At 33.3% G+C, this 25,555-nt stretch overlaps 1 protein-coding gene across 3 annotated transcripts in view; it reads left to right on the forward strand.

Moving 5' to 3' along the window:
• The window catches only part of LOC114336537 (probable multidrug resistance-associated protein lethal(2)03659), a 98,501-nt gene that overhangs the window by 49,331 nt on the left and 23,615 nt on the right, over positions 1-25,555 (forward strand). For all 3 annotated transcript variants that reach the window (XM_050645431.1, XM_050645432.1, XM_028286912.2), the window contains exons 4-7: positions 3,753-3,932; positions 8,351-8,507; positions 9,095-9,686; positions 17,791-18,419. In XM_050645431.1, the coding sequence (XP_050501388.1) occupies positions 3,753-3,932; positions 8,351-8,507; positions 9,095-9,686; positions 17,791-18,419 (1,558 nt within the window). The remainder of the gene's footprint in view (positions 1-3,752; positions 3,933-8,350; positions 8,508-9,094; positions 9,687-17,790; positions 18,420-25,555) is intronic.

Raw genomic sequence — 25,555 nt, forward strand, 5'->3', positions numbered from 1 at the left:
AATTTACAAACGTTGCGAGCTTTAAGTCACTTAACTATCCTAATGAACAATTCTATAAATATATCGACTTTTCTCAATGAAGTAAAATTTAATTATTCCTATTCCAGAAGCTATAGAAACGGAAAAAATGCTAGAACTATTTTGATGATCCAGCAAATGAAAATGACATTTGATGCTGTACCAGATGGTACTGCTGAAACTTAGATTGTAGGTAATCATACTGTAACACCAGGATGCTAAAAGTATTTCATTCTTGCAATTCAATTACACACACATTCTCAATTGAGGCTATCAGAGTAACAGTGGCCTCAGCCCAAAAACGAAGTTTTGAGATAAATGCAATGCATTTTGTATTTCTATTGTTTATGGGATGGCGCTACAAATTATGTAGCACCATCTAGCCAAATAGAGATAGGTTGTGTAGGCCTCTGTTAATCCTAAGATTTAATGTTGCTGCTTCTACTGATATTCTTCTTCAGCTTTCAGTAATCCAACTTTGGACATAGTCCTCCCCCAATTCAATCCAGTGTTGTCTATTCTACGCAACCTGTTTCCAGTTGTGTCCTCCAAACTTCTTTATGGCATCGGCCCATCTCATTTGTGGCCGTCCTCTACTTCTTCTTCTTAACCACGGTCTCCATTGTTGTATTTCGTGATTCCATCTTTTATCCTTAAGTCGGGCATTGTGTCCTGCGAAGCTCATTTTAATTTGGCAGCCTGTTCTATTGATATGTTAATCTAAAAATGCTCAATTTATGGCTTAGGATACTGTTGCTATGAAGGCCTCAATTGTTGGGTCGTCTGAGTAATGTATGAATGGTTATTAAGTTGTCTAATTATCTTCTGAACCTTTTTCCTGTGTGTATTTATTTTCACAGCAGATCTTGACCACTGATAACGTACTAACACGAGTCCATAATTTAGCTGAATAAACGTTCGTAAGTGTATATGTAGTTACGTGGCTAAAGGTTCTGAACCAAGGCCAGAATAAAATAAAAAAAAACAAAACGTTCGTGATTTTCAGTGGTATCGACTCTTATAGTCCAAGGCGCATCTGTTTTGAGATGGACGTTGAGAGGTGACTCAAATTTTTTTGCAGAAATTGCTTGAAAATAAATCAAATAATAATATTTGAGTTATCCTCCCTCTCAAAAAGGTCCGGAACATTGTTTAAATAATCAAAATGGCAAAAAATGAAGGAAAAATTCGATTTTATTCTTCGTTTTTTGATTATAACTTTAAAAGTATTCATTTCCGAGAAAAGTTGTACTAAAATAAAAGTTGCGTAATTAAATTTTCTACAATATAGAATTGGTTAAAAATTTAAAAAATTGTCACCCTAGTTGCAAAATAGCAATAATTGCGAAAAAAACATACAAAATCAAGTAGTGACATTTTACGTTTGTCAACCATTTATGCTACACTTAGGACCTTCATATTTTACCCAGAAAAACTTTATGAACAGTAAAACAATACTGTAAATTTCATTAAGATCGGTTCAATAGATTTTGCAAAATAAATTTCGCAATCCAGCTTTCGCAAAAAAAATTCATTTTTTCAAAATGTTACAGGACCGAAAATAAAGCAGATAGCAAGTTGAAATTTTTTTTGCTTATAAAAGTGTACTGTACCTTTCATGTGCAATTTGCAAAATTAAAATCGATTAATTACCACGGCGTCAGGAAATTTTTTAAATAAACATTAATTTTTGGTGCTACGCGCAGGACAGCGGTGTTCGATTCACACAAGTTGATTTCCACCAAAATTTCTTCCAATCTTTATCTAATATATTATTTTCTTACTCTATATTTTGTTGTATTTTAATATTTTCATTCCACAAAAATCAAACTAATTTTATTATTGATTGTGAAATATTGTTTAAACAATTGCATATATTTAAGAATAATAAACTTTTATTCTCTAAGTTAAAATATATGAACAAAGAAAATTTTTGCTAATAAAAGTGTTATTTCAAAGGATAGAGTATGTGTTTTTATTTTGCAATAAACAAATTTATTTATTAACATCGAAATGTAATAAAAATTAAAATGTATCAATCATTATCAAAGGTCATTGGAATGACCAATCAGAGCAAATTATCCGCTGTCCTGCGCGTAGCACCAATAATTAATGTTTATTTAAAAAAATTCCTCACGCCGCCGCCGTGGTGTTAATCGATTTTAATTCTGCAAAATTGCAAATGAAAGGTACAGTACATTTCTATAAGCAAAAAAAAATCAACTTGCTATCAATTTGCTTTATTTTCAGTCCTGTAACATTTTGAAAAAATGAATTTTTTTTGCGAAAGCTGGATTGCGAAATTTATTTTGCAAAATCTATTGAACCGATCTTAATGAAATTTACTGTATTATTTTACTGTATCATAAAGTTTTTCTGGGTGAAATATGAAGGTCCTCAGTGTAGCATAAATGGTTTAAAAACGTAAAATGCGAATACTTGTTTTTGTATGTTTTTTTCGCAATCATTGCTATTTTGTAACAAGGGTGAGTGTTTTTTTAAATTTCTAACCAATTCTATATTGTAGGAAATTTATATACGCAACTTTTATGTCAGTACAACTTTTCTCGGAAATAAATACTTTTAAAGTTATAATCAAAAAACCAAGAAAAAATCGAATTTTTCCTTAATTTTTTGACATTTTGATTATTTAAACAATGTTCCGGACCTTTTTGAGAGGGAGGATAACTCAAATATTATTATTTGATTTATTTTCAAGCAATTTCTGCAAAAAAATTTGAGTCACCTCTCAACGTCCAAATGTACTAATATTTTTACAGATGCGCCCTGGTCTATTATTCTTCGACTTGCTTATCCTTTTTCTTGGTATATCGCATTCCTAGTTTTTTAAAATTTGGTTATAATGGTTACTTTTCCTACCTAAATCGTATCAGTGAACATAATCCTCAACTTTTTTCTGTCAACTTGTCTCCTCAATCTCTGGCTGTCTGTCCAGATGAATTCCTAAATATTAAACTTCATCAGCTTGAGGTAAAGTGTGGTTGTTCAATTGGACTGGTGGATTTGTTTTTTTTGCGGAGAGAGAATATGATGAAACTGCCATACACATACTATGCCATTGCAGTGTGCTCGGTGATGTAACGCAGGACTTCACTGGTCAAATGAGGTTTGAACCAGAAGAGATCCTAAAACTACCAATAAGAAAACTGTTGGTCTTCGTTGAGGCCACAGGACTTATTAAAGTTTAAGGAGAAGAACAGGGTTTGGTACAAAGGTCTTATGACCAAGTGCCAGAGACTAACGAGTCTCGCCTGTGTTAAGAAGAAGAAGATGATGATGTTGATCTTGCTTCGTTTACTTCCATGCTCCATTTGGATAACCACTTTTGAATTTTGTTTAGACTGGTTTGTAACTGATGCCTTCTTAGAATCTTATTCGAGCTAAATACAGCTGTAACGTCTGCGAAAGTAGCCATTGAACCATACAGTATTGTGGGTTGAAGACAAAATTGTCTTCAACCCACAATAATGGAGTCAATCAACTTTCCACTTGACTTTTAACTTAAAGGTTCGTTTACACTTGGCAAGTTTACTAGATGAATATACTTGCGGCCAATAAACTTGCCATGTTTAAATAACAAGAAAGTGCTAGCAAGTGCACTTTCTTGTTGTTTACACATGGCAACTTGAGTGGTCGGCCATTTACACTTGGCCCAGTAAACTTGCCAAGTGTAAATGAAGCTTAACACTCAAACTATCTCTTCTTTTTTTTAGGAAATATCGTCACAGTCATTAACAAAGATGTTCAACAGTTTGAACACTCTATATGGATGTTTAACGACTTATGGATATCTGTATTACAAACTTTTGTAATGTGTTATTTAATTTACCAAAGGACAGGAGTAGCTTCTGTAGTAGCTATTCTAATGCTCGTACTCGTTATACCAGTACAAGGTATGTTTTTATATTAATTGTTAAAATTTAGTGTCCCGACACTGAAAAGTAAAAGGGACTTAAAAGACTATATTATATATTATATATTAAAATTTAGTTCAGGGGCCTAGCGCGAGAAAATTTGGCAACCTACTGTAATTACGATTTTCCTCATGACTTAATAAAATTGGGTTTGGCAGATCATATAAAAAATGTAAAAATAGAATAACATCTATCATAAATTTTTATCAACTTTTTAGATATGATGTATTCTATTTAGTCCAGAAAGCCACAGTGCATCCGCTAGGAAAAATATTCCGATTCGGATTTTTTACACAAGCTTACTCAAAAAGGAACCCTTTTAACAAATTTGCATGTTGCCAGGTCCAAAAGTGGGTCAAAATTTTTTTAAACGTTTTTTTTTTAAATTATTTTCATTTGCATCGAACATAGTTTTTTTTAGGTTTTTTGGATCATTTCAAACAGAAAAGGTCTTTGGTGACTTTTCTCTAAAGTTGATAGTTTTTGACATATAAGCGATTAAATATCTAAAAATTGCGAAATCGACCATTTTTAACCCTCAGAAACTATGTGATAAACTGAAAATTTCGATGTTGCCAAGGTAAAAAGATATTCTTTGAACATCGATTGATGAAATATCGAAGAGTTTTTTGCAATACAGTATCGAAAACCCCTTTGTTTTTTATTTGCCAATCAAGCGGGTGCTTGATTGACAACCGTTGAATGTATGTAAGATGCGTAAATATATGTATGTGCGGAAAAATAGTTCGATTCAATTTTTTTTTTTCACCATCTTGCTTGAAAATATCTCCTCTTAACAATTTTGTATGTTGCCAGGATCAAAAAGTCAAAAATTTATTTAAATGTTTGTTTTTTGTTTTTTCCTAAAACTAATTTTTTTGCATCGGACAAAATTTATTTACGTTTTTTGGATCATTCCAAATAGAAAATATCTAAGTGACTTTTCTGTAAAGGTGATAGTTTTCGAGATATAAGCGATTAAAAATTTAAAAATTGCAAAATCGGCCATTTTCAACCCTCAAAAACTATGTAAAACACCGAAAAATCAATGATACCAAGGTACGTAGATATTATATTCTTAAGAATATCGATTGATGAAGTCCCGAAGAGCTTTTTGCAATACAATATCGAAAACCCCTTTGTTTTTTAATTGTTAGTCAAGCGGTCGCTACACTATTTTCAACCGTTGCATGTATACAACATTGTATGTAATATGCGTTAATATATGTGCGGAAAAATATTCTGATTCAATTTTTTTTCACCATCTTGCTTAAAAAGGTTCCCTATTAACAAATTTGCATGTTGTCAGGGTCAAAAATGTGTCAAAAAAATTTTAAACAATTTTTTTAAACTTGCCGATTTTTTAAACTTGCATAAAAATGTTTTCCGATTACATAATACACATGCAACGGTTGAAAATAGTGTCGCTCCAGCATGATTAGCAATTAAATATCAAAGGGGTTTTCGATATTGTATTGTAAAAATCTCTTCGGGATTTCACAAATCAATATTCTTAAGAATATCTACGTACCTTGGTATCATTGAAATTTTTGGTGTTTCACATAGTTTTTGAAGGTTAAAAATGGCCGAATTTGCAATTTTTAAAATTTCAATCGCTTATATCTCGAAAACTATCATATTTACAGAAAAGTCACTTAAGGTCTTTTCTATTTGGAATGATCCAAAAAACCTAAAAATATTTGTCAGACAAAAAACAAAAAACAAACATTCAAAAAATTGTTGATTTTTTGATCCTGGAAACATAAAAATTTGTTAAGAAAGGATATTTTCAAGCAAGATGTTGAAAAAAATTGAATCGAAATATTTTTCAGCGCATATATTTGCGCATGTTACATATACATGCAACGGTGGCCAATCAAGCGCCCGCTTGATTGGCAAATAAAAAACAAAGGAGTTTTCGATTCGGGATTTCATCGATCGATGTTCAAAGAATATCTTCTTACGTTGGCAACATCGAAATTTTCAATTTTTCATATAGTTTCTGAGGGTCAAAAATGGCCGATTTCGCAATTTTTAATTTTTAATGGCTTATAATATGTCAAAAACTATCAACTTTACAGAAAAGTCACCAAATACCTTTTCTGTTTGAAATGATCCAAAAAACCTAAAAAAAAAACTTGTTCGATGCAAAAAAAATAATTTTAGGAAAAAAAAAAAACAAAAAAAAAACGTTTAAAAAAATTTTGACCCACTTTTGGACTTGGCAACATGCAAATTTGTTAAAAGGGGTCCTTTTTGAGTAAGATTGTGTAAAATATCCTAATCGGAATATTTTTCCTAGCGGATGCGCAGTGGCTTTCTGGACTAATTAACTTCTATTTAGTGTCCTCACTTCTTTTTCCTTCTCTCAGTGTATTTCCTGTAATTCTTCTTAGTACTCTGATCTCTGCCGTTTCCAGTAGTCTTTGTGTTGTGGCTGTATCGGGTCTTGTTTCTGACCAAACACTATTTGCCTTATAGTCTAGGGCGCATCTGTTTTGAGATGGACGTTGAGAGGTGACTCAAATTTTTTTGCAGAAATTGCTTGAAAATAAATCAAATAATAATATTTGAGTTATCCTCCCTCTCAAAAAGGTCCGGAACATTGTTTAAATAATCAAAATGTCAAAAAATTAAGGAAAAATTCGATTTTTTCTTCGTTTTTTGATTATAACTTTAAAAATATTCATTTCCGTGAAAAGTTTTACTGACATAAAAGTTGCGTAATTAAATTTTCTACAATATAAAATTGGTAAAAAATTTAAAAAATAGTCACCCTTGTTGCAAAATAGCCATAATTGCGAAAAAACCATACAAAAACAAGTATTCGCATTTTACGTTTTTCAACCATTTATGCTATACTTAGGACCTTCATATTTCATCCAGAAAAACTTTATGATACAGTAAAACAATACTGTAAATTTCATTAAGATCGATTCAATAGATTTGGCAAAATAAATTTTGCAATCCAGCTTTCGCAAAAAAATTCATTTTTTCAAAATGTCACAGGACTGAAAATAAAGCAGATAGCAAGTTAAATTTTTTTTTGCTTATAAAAGTGTACTGTACCTTTCATTTACAATTTGCAAAATTAAAATCGATTAATTACCACGGCGTCAGGAAATTTTTTAAATAAACGTTAATTTTTGGTGCTACGCGCAGGACAGCCGTGTTCGATTCACACCAAAATTTCTTCCAATCTTTATCTAATATATTATTTTCTTACTCTATATTTTGTTGTATTTTAATATTTTAATTCCACAAAAATCAAACTAATTTTATTATTGTTTGTGAAATATTGTTTAAACAATTGCATAATATGTTTAAAAATAATAAACTTTTATTCTCTAAGTTAAAATATATGAACAATAAAGTTTTTGCTAATAAAAGTGTTATTTCAAAGGATAGAGTATGTGTTTTTATTTTGCAATAAACAAATTTATTTATTTATATGGAAATGTAATAAAAATTAAAATGTATCAATCATTATCAAAGGTCATTGGAATGCCCAATAAGAGCAAACTATCCGCTGTCCTGCGCGTAGCACCAATAATTAATGTTTATTTTAAAAAATTCCTGACGCCGTGGTAGTTAATTGATTTTAATTTTTCAAAATTGCAAATGAAAGGTACAGTAAACTTCTATACGCAAAAAAAATTCAACGTGCTATCTGCTTTATTTTCAGTCCTGTAACATTTTGAAAAAATGAATTTTTTTTGCGAAAGCTGGATTGCAAAATTTATTTTGCAAAATCTATTGAACTGATCTTAATGAAATTTACAGTATTATTTTACTGTATCATAAAGTTTTTCTGAGTGAAATATGAAGGTCCTAAGTGTAGCATAAATGGTTGAAAAACGTAAAATGCGAATACTTGTTTTTGTATGTTTTTTTCGCAATTATTGCTATTTTGCAACAAGGATGACTATTTTTTAAATTCTTAGCCCATTCTATATTGTGGGAAATTTAATTACGCAACTTTTATGTTGGAGCAACTTTTCTCGAAAATGAATACTTTTAAAGTTATAATCAAAAAACGAAGAAAAAAATCGAATTTTTCCTTCATTTTTTGACATTTTGATTATTTAAACAATGTTCCGTATCTTTTTGAGAGGGAGGATAACTCAAATATTATTATTTCATTTATTTTCAAGAAATTTCTGCAAAAAAAACTGAGTCACCTCTCAACGTCCAAATGTACTAATATTTTTACAGATGCGCCGTGGTCTATTACACTGGATTTATAAATTCTGATTTCATCTCAGTGGTGATATGTAGGTTTCGTCATATAGTGTTGTCAGTCTATTAGTTTTTGTACTGACCTACTCGTCTAGGTCTGCGTAGCTGGACAGTGTAATTCTAATTACAATTACTTTCTTATAAATTATTATTTTTAGGCTACGTTGCGAAAATAATAAAAAATCTAAGACTAAAGATGTCAAGAAGAACTGACGAACGATTACAAAGAACACAAGAAAGTTTATCAACCATCAAAACGATTAAGATGTATACCTGGGAACAAGTTTTTGCCGATAAAATAGGAGAAGCTAGATTGTAAGTTTAATATTTTTTTTATTTAGCGTAATGCTTAACTATTTAGATGGGAAATAAGGCACAATTAAATTGAAAAAATAATTTTATTAACGTTTCGAAGCCCAAATCGGGTTTCGTTGTCAAAATAAAAAATACTACTGTATTTTGTTACTAGTCCATATTCACCCATATTAACTGGGTTTTTTCTTGAGCATATTAGGTATTTTGTTTTGTTTTGATTTATTTCTAAACCCCTTTTGGATGCATCTTTGCATAACTTCGTAAGTTCCGCCTTTAAACTGTTTAGGTTTCTGCTAATTACTTATATTATATAAATAAATATATATAAATATATTTATTTATATATTTATATAATAAAAAATAATATATTATATAAATGCATTAAACAAATTTTGGTTATTTTGCTTGGTAAAAAAATTCTTCTAAAAATTTGGGTTGCTTTCACGGGGCGACTTCATTGGAAGATATATTCGATTTCATTTCCAACTCAAATTGTGGCTCATTTCCCAATAAAATAGTAAATTGCATAAGATACAACAAAGAAATAGCTTCAGAACAATAATACTATAAATACTAATTTTTTTCAGTAAAGAATTAAAAATTTTACTCAAATCAGCCTATGCCAAAATATCGTTGATGATAATGAGTAGCTTGGTTGGAAAGTTTGCTTTTTACGCTATGCTGATGATATACCTTTATATACATGAGGATATGAGCGCTGAAGATATATTTTACATAATGAGAATATTTGGAACTTTACGATTCACTATGGCGATGGCGTTTTCCATGGGATTTACAAGAATTGGAGAGCTTTCAGCTTCTCTTAAAAGAATCAATCGCATCTTGGAGCTCGAAGAGCTACCTGACGTTATCGACAAACCTGATGATGATCCACAAATTGATTTGAGAAACGTCAGCGTAAATTTAAGGAACAAGGATATATTGAAAAATGTAGATTTAAAGTTGGAAAAAGGTCTCAATGTTCTTACCGGTCAGTTAGGATGTGGCAAGAGCTCTCTGATAAAGGTTGTGTTACGTGACTACCCGATTCTTGACGGAGGGGAGGTCAGAACAAGGGGACGGAAAAGCTATGCCTCACAAGATCCTTGGCTATTCCCTTCATCGATCAAACAAAATATTTTGTTTGGAGAAAAATATGATTTCAAGAAGTACCAACAGGTGAGTCTTACATAAATCTATCCAGTTAATTAATTTAAATTGTTTCTTTCATTGCTGTTTCATATAACCTAGTTTTTATTTGTGTTGCAAGAGAATAATTGTTTCTTTAGGTCGATTAGACAAATATATACCTATATTGCATTCAAGAGAAATCGTCTCTTTGTGTAGACATTACTCTGTTTTTTTCAATGTACCTCCAGTAAGTTCTCGTTTCATCATTTTTACTTGGTCTTCCCACTGTTCCTACATCTTCTCTTCTTCTTCTTAACTCAGGTGAGACTCGTTAGTCTGTGGCACTTGGTCATAAGGCCTTTGTATCACACCTTGTTGTTTTCCCTGAACTCTAATAAGTTCTGTGGCCTCAACGAAGGCCAACAGTTTTCTTATTGGTAGTTTTAGGATCTTTTCTGGTTCAAACCTCAGTGGACCAGTGAATTCCTGCCTTACATCACTTAGCACACTGCAATGGTATATAGCATTTGTATCACAGTATCTTCCTTCAGGTGGTTTCTTAAACGGCAATGTCCAGTCACCATTTCAGTAACCTTTCTGATCTCTGGTTTATTGTGGTTCATCAAAGTGTTCGAGAGTTTTTTATTAATATGCTTGCTATCTGTGTAAATGTTGATTCCCATAACTTTAGGGTCTTTATCAATGATTTCATCAACGCAGGCCACCAAAGCAAAAGCTTCAGCCTGCAACACAGTTGTATATTGACCTAGGCAGTAAGATTTATTACAGTTACATGTTTGTCCAAAGACTCCTGATACAGGACAATGGGCAGTTTTAGATCCATCCCACTGTTCCTATTTCTAGTGGGGCTATTTTTCATTCGGCTTATACTTATGGTCGTTCCATTCTACTCTTATGTTTTTCTCTTCTTCTTCTGCTTGTTATTATATTAGGCCTCTTGGCCTGTTCTTAACCGATTTTGAGCTTGTATTTGTCGCTGTGATGTTGACTGCCAGCTATCTCGCCAACTTTTAAAGGGCCCTCCTATTGGTCTCTTGCCTGTTGGCTTCGAATCCCTGGCTATACGGGTTATTCTCTCGCTGTCCATTCTCATCACATGCTGATTCCACTCTCGTCGTCTCTGTCTTCCCCACCGTACTATATCTTATATGTTACAGAGATCTCTTATTCTGTCGTTCCGTATTCTGTCTCTCAGTGTTTTCCCAGTTATTGACCTTAGCGTTCTCATTTCTGATGTTCTCAGTATCCTCTTGGTTTCTGCTGTCTCACAGCTTGTTTCTATCGCGTACGTCATGATCAGTCTTACACATGATTTGTATATGCGTACTTTCCCTTCCAGCCTCATATCTTTGTTTCTCCAGATGACATCCCTCAGACATCCTGACACGTAATTGGCTTTATTTGCTTGCTTTCGGACGCTCTCTTTAACATCTCCATAACTACATATTTCTACTCCCAGATATTGGAATCTCAAGATTTGTTCAATTAGTTCGTTGTTAATTACTAATCTGCATCTTATGGGTTCCCTTGACACTACCAGGGATTTTGTCTTAGCTGTTGATATTTTCATGTTGTAGTTCTTCGCCACTGTATTGAAAGTTTGTGCCATTCGCTGTAGGTTATCATCGTTATCGGAGATTAAGATTGCGTCGTCAGCATAACACAGGATTTTTATTTGTTTTTCTGCCATCTTATATCATTTTCCAGTACCTTTAATGTTTCCTATGATTTTGTCCATTACTAAATTAAAAAGCAATGGGGTCAAAGCTATGCCCTTGCCTGATTCCCGAGTTAATTTATACTTCCGATGTTAGTATATTCTCGACTTTTATTCTGGTTTTGTTCTTCGTATTAATGTGTTGAATTACCCTTATCATCTTATTCGGCTGATTTTTCTCCTTTAGCAATCTTCGCACATCTTCCAACCTTACACAATCGAAGGCCTTAGTCAGATCTATAAATCACATAAATGCAGGTTTATTATATTCCAGTGCTTTCTCAGCAATTTCTCTGGCTATGAATATGGCGTCTATTGTGGACTTATTTTTCCGAAAACCTTGTTGTTCCTCACTAATTGTGAATTCTTTATTTATTTTATTGGCAAGTATTTTTGTTCTAAGTTTAAGAGTTGTGCTCAGCAAGGTGATGGTACGGTAGTTGCTTGGGTCTTTGCTGTTCCCTCTGTTGTGTATAGGTATTGTTATACTCGTCCTCCACTGGTCTGGTACACGCTGGCAACATATTATTTCTTGAAAGAGGATCTTTGTGGTTTCGATTAAGGTTCCTCCTCCGTATTTTAGGAGCTCATTTGATATCCCATCAGGTCCTGGGGCTTTTCTGCTTTTTAATTTACGTATGTTATACTTTATTTCTTCTTTTGTGATTTCTAGTTCTGTGTCTATGTTGGATTCGTCTTCGTTTCCTGTTTCTTCCTCTTCTTCGGGTATTTTAGTATCTTCCTTATATAGTTCTTCTATATAGGCGGTAAATTGTTCTGCTTCTATTTTATTTAAACTTCTATATTCGTTAATGGGTTTTTTCCTACTTATTAATATTTTCCAAACTTTTCTTTGCGCCCCATACAAATCGTGTTTCATTTCTTTGGTAAAGCGTGTCCAATATTCTCTTTCTATATTTCTTATCTTAGAATTGATGTAATTTCTTGTATCTCTGTATTGTTGGTAATTGTTTGGTGTTTTGTTAATGCAGTATTGTAGGTATGCTTTCCCCTTCTCATACGCTAGATCTCTTATTTCAGTATTGAACCAGGGCTTTGATATTTTTGTTGCATTCAGGTTAATTTTTCTGATTCCTATGCTTTCCTTTGCGGCTTGTAATATATTATATTCTATTTTTGCCCATGTCTCATTTACTGTTAGTATTATGTTTTTTACCCAGACATTAATGTTCTCCTCCTTGTATCTTCGTCGTATATCTGTACTTCTATCTTTGTTCCATAGTGTCCTACCATCGATTTTTCGAAGGGTTTCCATCTCTACTGTTTCTAGCATTATTTTTGTCCTTGCTGTATCAGGTCGTGTTTCTGCCACGTATGTCATTATTGGTCTTATGACTGCTTTGTAAATTCTGCCTTTCATTGCTTTCCCTATATTTTTATTTAATATTGTTTCATTTAGGCAACGTACGCTGTTTGCCCTATTCACTTGATCTTCCACTTCTGTTTAGAGCTTTCCTTAGCTAGATAGTGTGATGAATAGAATTTTTAAACTCCATCTCTTGGTCTATTATCTGACCCTCTGGCTCTGATTAAGTTTTAGTTGGCCCCCGTTAAGATAGGCAAAATGCCCTCACTCCCAGAATTCAATTTTATTATTTTTTTTACGTTCTATGCAACTAAAAAATGAGATAACGCGGATTTTTAACTCGCCACCCCCTTACCCCTCCCCCCACAGCCAAAAACGTAGATTTTTAGATTTATTTTTTTAGTTGGGTTGTAATTGATTTAAAAATTTCAAAAAATTCACACGTGTAGCTGAGGCTTTTATAAAACATGTCTATTTTTTATGGACCCATAGGTCGAGTGTACAAACCTCAATTTTTTTTAACTTTTTTAAAACCTATAACTTTTTTTGGAGGGGGCTACAGGTCCAGTTTTTTTTGCATTTTGTGTATTTTATCAAAAGCTATCTCTCTGATTTTTTTCAGATTTTTCCGTCAGGTGCGCCATCTTGAAAAATCAGGAAAACTGTATTTTTAGGGGGTTTTTAGGTATTTTCTCCATTTTATAGACTGCAACATAGATCAACTGAAGGTTTTTTTAATAGATTATGTATAATTTGAAATAACTGAGTATTTTAGGATTATCAAAAATTAGGCAAAATACCTTTAAACCCCCCAAAAGCCATGTTTTTTTAAGTTATGTAAGGGTTTTTGCGGGCTTAATGATATTTTTTGAGATCGATACAGCCTGAATATTTTTTTTCATTTTTTTTACGTTGTATGTGATTAAAAAATGAGACTAATCTCATTTTTAGCCCACCACCCACTCCCCTGCCCCCTCAAAAACCTCAATTTTTCTATTTTTTTTTTTGTTTAGTTATGTTGCAATTAATTTAAAAAATTTTTGAGGTTTCTACAAAACATATCTATTTTTTATAGACCCGTAGGTCGAGTGTACAATACATATAACCTTTTATAACCAATACATATAAACTTTGAGTTGGTCACTTTATGACTTTCATAATAATAATTTTTAATCGAGTTATTAAGCCTTGAAAATGGCTATTTTCGCGTTTTTCAAATTTTAAATTGCATGTAACTTGACAACAGTCAATTTTATAGAAAAATTACAAGAGACCTTTTTTGCTCAGGTTGATCCAGAGAATCTAAAACAAATTTGTCCTAAGTGAAAAAATTGATTTTTTGAATTCGTTTAAAAAATTGTTCAAACAATTTTCCGACCGCGGTACTGCCTGGCAGCTTGTGGATTTGTTATAAGGACCTGTTTTTGAGTAAGTTTGTGCAAAAAATGAATCGGAGTAATTTACCTAATGGGGACAAGCATACAGCATGGACTATTCGCATTATGAGCCAAACGAAGATGGTTTGGAAAACATTAAACGATAGATACTGTTGTAGATGTGAGTTGCGGAAACGGCAACATAACCATAGGCTGTTGTTCGCATGTAGCTGCCATAATATAATATTTATCGCATGGAAGATATTTTACAAAAATCATCAAGCCAGCAGAATATCTTACAAAACTCTTTGACAATACAGATGTTATACCTGTAATAGACGAAGACAGCGATGAAGACTTTAGAACTGTAAAGTGTAATACCAACGAATATACTCTCCGAATACTCTAAGAGTATAGAAGGAGCTATAATATATTCTTTGGTAATACTTTCTTTATTCTTTCTATGGTGTTTTACGTGGCAGTAAACGTGAAGCAAAATGACATTTTAATAGGCAGAGCAGAGATATAGTTTATGTAGATGGTACAAGCACATGTTTGAATAATTAGAATATGTATAATGAACAAAGAACAAAATGTTTTGATTCACAAAACGACAAGAAGTATGATATATTAAAATAATGTATTTTTCTTAAATTGATTATTCTGTTTTATTTTTGTTTTTTGTATCCTACCTAAAAGATATCACAATGACATCTTTATTTTATACAAACATATTGCAAAAATTTGAAATTATTTTGTTAAATATTAGTTTACTTGAGGACAAACTAAGCAACAGATATACTGAGAAAAAAATGAAAACGAAAAAATGATGATTTATTGGGCAGGTTGAGAGGGAGGAGGGCTAAAATTGAGCTAAGGCTTATTTTTAAACACATCAAACGTAAAAAAAAAACGAAAAAAAATATTCAGGCTGTATTGATCTCAAAAAATATTAGGCCTGGATCCCGCGTACCAAAAAAAGTTGATTAATAGCAAGCTGAAAATATGTTAATAGTTTAACGGTGTCTAGTCGGAAAAACTTTGATGTAGGTATGGAAACAGGGGAAGTTTTAATTGTGAAACGTAATTTTAATTGTGGAACGTGTCATCCTGGCAAGTTTATGATTGTGAAAACTAGCAGGTTGTTTTTAAGTTTATTCAATAGCAAATTATATAAAATATCCCTAAAAACTCAGTTATTTCAAATTCTACCTACATAAACATAACCTATAAAAAAACCTTAAGTTAATCTATTTTGAAGTATATAAAATGGAGAAAATCCCTAAAAACCACCGAACAAATCAGTTTTGCGGATTTTTGAAGATGGCGCACCTTACGGAAAAATCTGAAAAAAGTCAGAAATATAGTTTTTGATAAAATACACAAAACACAAAAAGATAGACATGCAGCCATCACCCAAAAAAAATATACATACCTATTAAAAAACAAAAAAAAGAGGTTATAATATGTACACTCGACCTTCGGGTCCATAAAAATAGATGACCTGTAGTAAAAGCCTCAGCTTGTGCGTGTGAATTTTTTGTAATTTATAATTTAATAATTATTGATTATTCTAAATGTGAAATAAGCCACAATTTAACTAAAAAATGACCATTTAGAATAGTTAATTACAAAAATGCCACAAAGAAATAGCTTCAGAATAACATTTGTAATTGCAAACCAACTTAAAAAAAAAATAAAATCGAAAAATTGACATTTTTGGCTGTGGGGGAGGGGGAATAGGGGAAGTAGGCTAAAATTGCGGTGAGCCCTAATTTTTTAAAATCATATAGAACGTAAAAAAAATAAAAAAAAATATTCAGGCTGTATCGACCACAAAAAATATAATTAGACCCGCAAAAATCCTTACAAAACTTTAAAAAACATGGTTATTGGGGGGTTTAAAAATGTTTCGCCCAATTTTTGAATATCCTAATATACTCAGTTATTTTAAATTATACATAATCTATTAATGAAACCTTGAGTTGATCTATGTTGCAGTCTATAAAATGGAGAAAATCCCCAAAAACCCCCTAAAAAAACAGTTTTCTTGATTTTTCAAGATGGCGCACCTGACGGAAAAATCTGAAAAAAATCAGAGAGATAGCTTTTGATAAAATACACAAAATGCAAAAAAATTGGACCTGCAGCCCCCTCCAAAAAAAGTTATAGGTTTTAAAAAATTAAAAAAAAAAATTTGAGGTTATGTACACTCAACCTATGGGTCCATAAAAAATGGACGTGTTTTGTAAAAGCCTCAGCTATACGTGTGAATTTTTTGAAATTATTAAATCAATCCAACCCAACTAAAAAAAATTAAATCTAAAAATCTACGTTTTTGGCTGTGGGGGGAGGGGTAAGTGGCTTGGCGAGCTAAAAATCCGCGTTATCTCATTTTTTAGTTGCATAGAACGTAAAAAAATTAATAAAATCGAATTCTGGGAGTGAGGGCATTTTGCCTATCTTAACGGGGGGTACCCTTTTGAGAAAATGAACATGTTAAATTTTCTGGCGGTTATATTAAATTGGTATATATAATCATCTTCACTTTGAGATATTACTATTGCACCGTCTGCACAGCAGATTTTTAAGTTGCTTTCCCCCATTTAGTCTGTTTTTTAGTTCTTATTTTTTGTTATTTCAGCCATGATCAGATTGAACAATAGATGACTCATGGAATCCCCCTGTCTTACTCCATTGCCAGTTTTAATTGGGCAGTTAGTTCTTCTCCTACTTTTACTTTATTTGTGTTGTTTTGGTAGATATATATTTTCTCAAAACAAATGGGACACGACTTTTACGAAACATAAAAAGAAATATGGAGAATGATCAGAGAACAAAGAAAGGAGATGAACGAAATAATAGAAATGAAACACATTCAGAAGGAGAGGAAGCATAATATAAAATAGTCTCCCGTTTTATACCGCTAGCACGGCTTTGGGATTAAGGATTAGGATCATTAGCGAATTTAAAAAATAAAAAATTACCAGGAGAGGACCGAATATCGAATAAACTCCTAAAGTACGGAGGATAAAATATGACCAAACAACTATTAAAGCTAATCCAAAAAAATAATAGATCAAAATAGAATACTACAAGAATGAAGATAATTTTCTTTAAGTGCCATCTCCACGACGAAGGTTGGCAATCATCATGGCTATTCTAACTTTCGAGGCAGCTGCTCTGAACAATTGCCTTGAGCTGCAACTAAACCATTCTCTCAGGTTCTTCAACTAGAAAACATCTCCTTCCTACGCTTTTCCCACCATCTATTTTTCCTTGAATTATTAGTCTAAAGATGTTATATCTTTCGCCTCTCACCACATGTTTTCAATTTCCCTGTCACTACTTATTTTCCTTAACACTTCTATATTCGTGACTCTATCTACCCATGAAATCCTTAACACTCTTTTAAATGTCCACAGTTCAAACGCAAGAATTTATTATTACAGAAGAATTAATTTATTTAACACAATATTAAAAATACTATTTGAAATTAATCTTGTAAATTATTTAAAATATCTTAGATCGACCATTTGCTCTGGCCTACAATACAGGTGTTTCTTCATATACTCCACTTGGTGCGAAATGGATTATTTGGTTGAATTATTTCATATCAAGTTCGACATAACCGTTTTTAGTTCTACATTTTCAAAATAAGCACCTTGTATATAAAATTGAACGTGATTTAGAGTTTTCTGTTATTTTTAGGTTGTGGCGGCTTGCGCTTTGGAATACGATTTTAAGATTTTAGAAAAGGGTGACGACACAATTGTTGCTGACAGAGGTATGAATCTAAGTAAAGGACAACAAGCAAGGATCAACCTAGCAAGAGCTATTTACAGAGACAGTGATATTTACTTAATTGACGACGCGTTAACTGCTTTAGATACTAGAGTCCAAGAACAAATCTTCACCCAGTGTATTCAAGGACTTCTGAAAGATAAATGTGTGGTGCTCGTTACGCACAACGCAAAACATATTCATGCGGCGGATAAGTTAGTTATTTTACACGATGGAGCTATTAAATATATTGGAGATCAAGCAAACGCCACAGAAGATATTCTTTTGGAAGCTTTAGAAGACGAAGAAATTGAAGAAGTGGTGATGGAGACAGAAGAAAGTAAAGTTATTGACGAAAAAACTGAACTTCTTGAAAAACCGCAGTTACGGAAAAGACAAGTTTATCATGAAAACAAAAAGCAAGGTTCCGTTGACTTTGATTTGTATATCCAGTATATAAAAATGGGTGGAGGATTTATTTTCGCAATCTTATTATTGTTTACTTTTGCCGGAGCCACTCTTACGGAAAGCACGTCACAGAAAATGTTAACCAATTGGTAAGTTCATCTACATTAAACTTCTAATAGTTAGTTGGTTAGAAAATAATTTCTGGAAGTAAAATATATTAGTTTTGATATTAATGCTACTGAAGTGTTCAAACTTCTAAAACGGTTTGAAAGTTGTTCCCCACTTCCATTTATTTTATATCAGTTTTATGGTTACTGCTTTTGTGATTTCCAGGTAGTTTTGATATGGTGTTATATCATGGTCAACAATTTATCTTTCCCTTTCTTATCTTAAGACTAAGCTAGGCTTTCTTATCTTATCTTATCTTAAAACTTACTCTGAGCTAAGAGTAAGGTTGGCTAGGTGCTACGTTTTCTCAACTTTGTTTTACGGAATGGAAACTTGGATCTTGAATGCGACATCAATGTAAAAACTGGACTCATTCGAATTGTGGGTGTATGGAAGAATTCTGAAAATATCATGGACAGAACACGTCACAAACAAAGAGCTTCTGAGAAAGATGAATAAAGAAATGGAAGTCTTAAATACAATAAAAACCAGAAAATTGGAATATATCGGACATATTACAGGTGGAAAGAAATAAAACTTGCTCCGACTCATTATGCAGGGAATGATTCATGGAAAAAGAAGCATAGAGAGACGCAGAATATCGTGGCTGCCCAATCTGAGAGAGTGGTACGGAAGTACATCAAATGAACTTTTCAGAGCAGTCGTGTCCAAAGTCCGAATACCTATGATGATTGTCGAACTCCGTCGCGGATATGGTACTTGAAGAAGAAGCAACGGCCTCCAACGGAGTGTGGTGTAGCACTATTCGCCAGTTTAAAATTTTAAACGTCGGCAAAGAGAAATAGGAAATATATAGGGTGTCCCCGAAAATAGTGTGTTCCTTAAAGGTATAGGTAGAAGGCACCATGTAGAGCAAAAAAGTCTTATAACATTTTTTCTAAATGCAACCGTTTGGCTAAAAAAACCAAAATATATTTTGGTATGCAAATTGAAATCTGACAACTATGTATACAAAAATCTAAACATAGACAATCACAATTCAAAAATAGTTGAAGTCAATAAACTAAATTACAAACAGTTCTTGTACAGTGATGCCAAATTAGTTAATTTTATGAAAATAAAAGTTCGCTTATATAGCGAACAATGTCATTTTTTTTGGAAAGTGTTAACTTTAGAAAAAAATGTTATGGGACTTTTTTGTTCTACATTGTGTATTATATCCATATCTACCTTAAAGGAACGCACTATTTTCGGGTACACCCTGTATAATAGTGCAAAGAAAAGAGACACTGTTGGCACCGCACCTTACTGTGCAATTAACCCGGGAACAGTCGCGCTGTTAGAAAAAATTTCACATTTGATCCTTTTCCGTGATAACTTGATGAAAAATTTTACAACATTGCTTTCCACTCGTAAGTGCCTCGAGAAGGATCGTAGTAATAGTATAGTATATTTGATCCAAAAGATGGCATAACCCAGACATCCAAAGTGAAAGTTATCCTTCAACACCAAATTGTTCTACATGGTTCACATAATGTCCAGAAAAAAGTCACACCATTTTGAGCGTCGGGTTTGGGGGGGGGGAGAGGGGGGAGAGGGGGAGAAATCGGTAAATTCGTAGTTTTTTAAGTTTTTCGCCAATATTTCTAAAACTATGTGGTTTAGCATGAACAACCCCCTATACAAAATTGTTCTACATTAAATTTGAAATAAAAAAGGCCCTATGCATAATCTTTCTAAAATGAATGGTTCCAAAGTTACGGAGGTAGTATAGTATAACTGGTCCAAAAAAAGGCCTAACCCAAACATCCAAAGTAAAAGTTTTCCTCCAACACCAACATGTTCTATATGGTCCACATATTGTTCAGTAAAAAGTTACACCATTTTGAGCGTCCGGTTTGGGAGGGAGATGGGAGAGAAGCCGGTAAATTAGTAGTTTTTTTAAGTTTTTCGTCAATATTTCTAAAACTATGCTTTAGCGTAAACAATATTATACACAAAAATATTCTACATGAAATTTAAAACAAAAAATGTTCTATACATAATTGTTATAAAATTAACGGTTCCAGAGTTACGGAGGGTGAAAAGTCGAGGTTTTCGATACTTTTTATATTTTTTGGGCAATATTTATGATATAACTATACCAAAAACCCAGACATCCAAAGTGAAAGTTATCCTCCAACACCAAATTGTTATATATGGTCCACATAATGTTCAGAAAAAAGTCACACCATTTTGAGCGTCGGGTTTGGGGGGAAGAGGGGGGAGAAATCGCTAAATATAAAAAGTATCGAAAACCTCCATATTTCACCCTCCGTAACTCTGGAACCGTTGATTTTATAATAATTATGTATGGAACCTTTTTTGTTTTAAATTTTATGTAGAACATTTTTCTATACAACATTCCTTATGCTAAAGCATAGTTTTAGGAATATTGACGAAAAACTTAAAAAAACTACTAATTTACCGATTCTCCCCCCATCTTCCCCCCAAACCGGACGCTCAAAATGGTGTAACTTTTTACTGAACAATATGTGGACCATATTGAACAATTTGGTGTTGAAGGAAAACTTTTACTTTGGATGTCTGGGTTAGGCCTTTTTTTGGACCAATTATACTATACTACCTCCGTAACTTTGGAACCGTTCATTTTAGAAGGGTTATGCATAGGGCCTTTTTTATTTCAAATTTAATGTAGAACAATTTTGTGTAGAGGGTTGTTCATGCTAAACCGCTTAGTTTTAGAAATATTGACGAAAAACGTAAAAAACTACGAATTTGCAGATTTCTCCCCCCTCTCCCCCCAAACCGGACGCTCAAAATGGTGTGACTTTTTTCTGAACATTATGTGGACCATATAGAACAATTTGGTGTTGGAGGATAACTTTCACTTTGGATGTCTGGGTTTGGGTCTAACTATACCATACTATAATGCGTGGAAATTTTTATCTAATTTTTTGGTTTTAATTTTTTTATTTTTTTTTTGTGGAATTTATGGCTTTGGTGAGAACCAATTAGCTTTAAAATTGTTAGAAATAGATATTGTTAACATAACAAGTAGGTAAATAAAAATATTATAAAATATAAATTTGTTTTAAATTCGTATTTAAATTTGTATTGTGAGATTTTTTCTCTACGCGCGACTATCCGTGTGACAGAAGTGAGCGCGACTGCTCCCGGGTTAATAAATATCTATGTACTTTCTGATAAAATTGGTCTGACAATCTTGTCCGCTCGAGTATAGAGGGTATACCACCAGCGTTGGAGTCAGACGTTCTAATACGTTGGTTAATTCATACAATGATAAATTACAATACAACGTTGTTGGACCACAAAATTACCACGGCACTGACTGCACCTGTTGTAACCGAGTTGTAAGTTCCTGCTTTAGCTTCTTTGAACTGTACTCATTTACCGACAAATGATCGGAGAGTTCAAAACACTCCGCGCTTGCCACAAATGGCCATAAATATGGGGTTTACTCTTTGTCCAAGGATCGTAAATCACAAATTCTCAGCGAAATTACCTTATTTCACTTTGCGTCGATTCCCGTCTTCAGTGTTATCTTTGTGGTAGAAATGGACTATCTAAGAAGAGCCTGTCGGATATCCAAACTTAAGCGTATTCCAAATAAAGACGAAGAGGAACGAATAAGAAGAATAACAGGAAGGATTTATAATACCATAGATAAAATTCTAGCTGCCATTCAGGCACCACACCACTGCCACGACTTTTGGTTGCCACGTTGGTGAGCGCCTTGCCTAATGCCTCCACTACACATCGGCAGATGCGTCTGCGGAAGTATGTATTTCACGTCGGCAGACGCATCTGCAGCACATCCGATACTTGTCGGTTTCTCCAGCACAGATCAAAGGATTTCAATGCCAAGACTGAACGACCCTTCAAATGTGTGGTCAGCGTGTTTTGATACATCCGCGGACGCGTCTGCCGATGTGTAGAGAAGGCATTAGGTTCCATTTTCTATCGAAGGTCAGATAACAACATGACAATTCTTATTGTACTTACAACAGCTCTAAATAGTTGGTTAGAGCTTTGACTAAGCCATTCCCTTAAATTTTGTAACCAGGAGGTTCGTCTTATTCCTAGATCTCTTTTACCTTTTAATTTGCCCTCTATAATCAAAGTAGAACTAGTAGGCTAGAACGAGTACCTCTTACTATAATATGACCGAAATATTCAAGCTTCCACCACGTAATAATTATTATCTGTATAGTTTTTTTGCTTCTATTTAACCCTATCAAGGACTTCAATATTGCTAATTTCACTTACCCATGATATTCGTAGCATTTTTCGATAAAACCAACGCTCAAGGGTTTTCAATTTCTTAATCTCTAATTGCTTCAATGTCCAGGCCTCAGATCCGTTGGGAAAAGTTGTAAAAACGTAGCAGCGCAACAACTTTATCCTTAGATCCATTATTACGCCTATACTACATGTTAGGTAGATGTTACATTTTCACAAATTTTTGCCCTTGCTATTTATATGCGGCTTTTAATCTCTTGTATTTTTTCTGCATTTTGACTAATCAGTGTCCTTAGATTTTTGTATTTGTCTACCCTTTCTCATCATTCTCTTTGCCTTATCCCTATGCGGGGTCGGCTTCCCTAATTGCATTTCTCCATACAATTCTGTCTTGGGTCATATCAATATTAATCCCCTTTACCAACATATCCTGCCTAATCGTCTCCCCCACGTCTTCTTTGGTCTTCCTCTCCTACTCCTTCCAGGAATCTGCACTTCAGCAATTCTTCATAGTGGGTGATTAGCGTCTCGACGTTGAACATGACCAAACCATCTCAACCTATGCTCTCTCATTTTGACATCAATTGGTGCCACACCTAGACTTCCCCTAATATACTTATTTTTTATTTTATCCTTTTTTTGTCACTCCATTCATCTATATAAGCATTTTCATTTTCGCCACATGCATTCGTTGTTCCTCTTTCTTTTTCACTGCCCAACATTCAGTTCCGTACATCATAGCCGGTCTTATGGCTGTTTTATAGAATTTTCCCTTTAACTTCATTGGAATTTTCCTATCACACAGCACACCACTCGCTTCCTTCCACTTCATCCATCCAGCCCTAATTCTACTGCATGCATCTCCATCTATTTCTCCATTACTCTGTAATACCGATCCCAGGTACTTAAAACTATTGCTTTTTAAAATCAGTTCACCATCCAAAGATACCATTTTATTTGTAGTAACTCCATCTTTAAATGAACATTTCAAATACTCTGTCTTTGTCCTACTAAGATTTAAACCTTTTTTCTCCAAAGCTTGTCTCCACTGTTCCAATTTTTTTTCTAAGTCCCTTTCACTATTTCCTACTAACACGACATCCTCAGCATATATTAAGCACCATGGAATGCTATCCTGTAGTTTCGCTGTTATCTGGTCCAAAACGAATGAGAATAAATACGGACTAAGCACCGAGCCTTGGTGCAATCCTACTTTCATATGTAATTTATCAGTCTCACACACCTGTCCTAACACTAGTCGTTACTCCCTCATACACATCCCTCACAATCTTTACATATTCACCAGGGACTCCTTTCTTATTCAGTGCTCACCACAGAATCTCTCGAGGAACTCTATCATATGCTTTCTCAAAATCAATGAATACCATATGAGTGTTTATTTCTTTACTCCTGTATTTTTCCATCAACTGCCTTATAATGAAAAGTGCATCTGTTGCTGATCTGCCCTGCATAAAGTCAAACTGACTCTCGGATATTTCGGTTTCTTTACGTATCCGTCTATCAAGTACTCTTTCCCATATTTTCATGGTGTGGCTAAGCAGTTTTATAGCCCTGTAGTTTGTACATTGTTGTATATCTTCCTTGTTTTTGTAGACAGGTACTAGTATACTGCTTCTCCATTCGTCTGGCATTTGTCCAACTTCCATAATTATATTAAATAAACCTGCTAGCCACCTTGTTCCTGTCTCTCCCAATGCTCTCCATACTTCCCCAGGAATATCATCTGGTCCTACCGCTTTTCCTTTCTTTATTTTTTGAAGCTCTTTAGCCACTTCCTCGTTTGTTATTTTGGTGACCATTGCTGCTACTGTCTCATTTGACTCTACAGGCTGTCTGTCAAATTATTCATTTAATAAGCTGTCAAAGTACTTTCTCCATCTCTTTTTGACATCATTTTCGTGAACTAATATTTTATTATTTTCATCTCGGATACATCTAATCTGATTAAAATCTTTTTCTTTCATTGCTCTCTGTTTGGCTATTTTATATAAATATCTTCGTTTCGCCTTCCCTGGTATCAAGTTGATCGTATAGGTTTGAATACGCTTCTGCTTTTGCTTTTGCTACTGCTACTTTCGCTTCCTTTTTCGCCACCATATAGTTTTGAAGATCTGTGTCGGAGCTCGTTTCTTGCTATTTTTATATAATTTTCCCTTCTATTTAATTTTTCCTTGAACTTCGTTTGACCACCACCAAATCTCTTTATCCTCAAACTTTTTTCCTGTCCTTGTCTACCCTTGTCTACCCTTTCTATCTGGATATTAATAATACGGAGTGTGTCGTGGTTTTTTGGATGTATTGTAATGACAATGAATTTTGTTTTCTTTAAGTTTATTTTATATAATACCATATATATTGTCGGTCTAATGCTCAAATTGCCTAAGTCACAAATTGAAAATTTTACAGGAGAGACAAAAAACTTTTGAACAAAATTTAAAAGAGAGAAAGATGCCTAACTCCATGCAATACATAATTGACCAAAATTTGTTAAACAAAATATTTACGCAAACTTTCTACTTCTATACTATATCCATATTAAAAATAATAGTCCAAATATATTTATTTACTTACATTTTCTAACGTTTTCAATCAAAACAACTTCAGAAACACGGACATAGGCAATATTCGTCTGAATCGGAAAGAACGTTTGGACTTCAGCAAAATTCGTTTAGCGAAATTGGCTCGAAATAAAAAAATAATGATGCTTGTGGGAACTGTCAGGCGGTAGCTTTTACCGTCTACTACTAGATGACACCAAAAAACAATTTTCGGAAAAAATGGACTTATGGTACACTTATCGTTCAGCCGTTCCAGTATGTTTATCAGACTTTCAAGACGGCTTTGCTATATTAAAAAGCAGTGGTGATAATAT

The sequence above is a fragment of the Diabrotica virgifera genome, chromosome 3 (assembly GCF_917563875.1).
Source record: "Diabrotica virgifera virgifera chromosome 3, PGI_DIABVI_V3a".
Taxonomy (NCBI): domain Eukaryota; kingdom Metazoa; phylum Arthropoda; class Insecta; order Coleoptera; family Chrysomelidae; genus Diabrotica; species Diabrotica virgifera.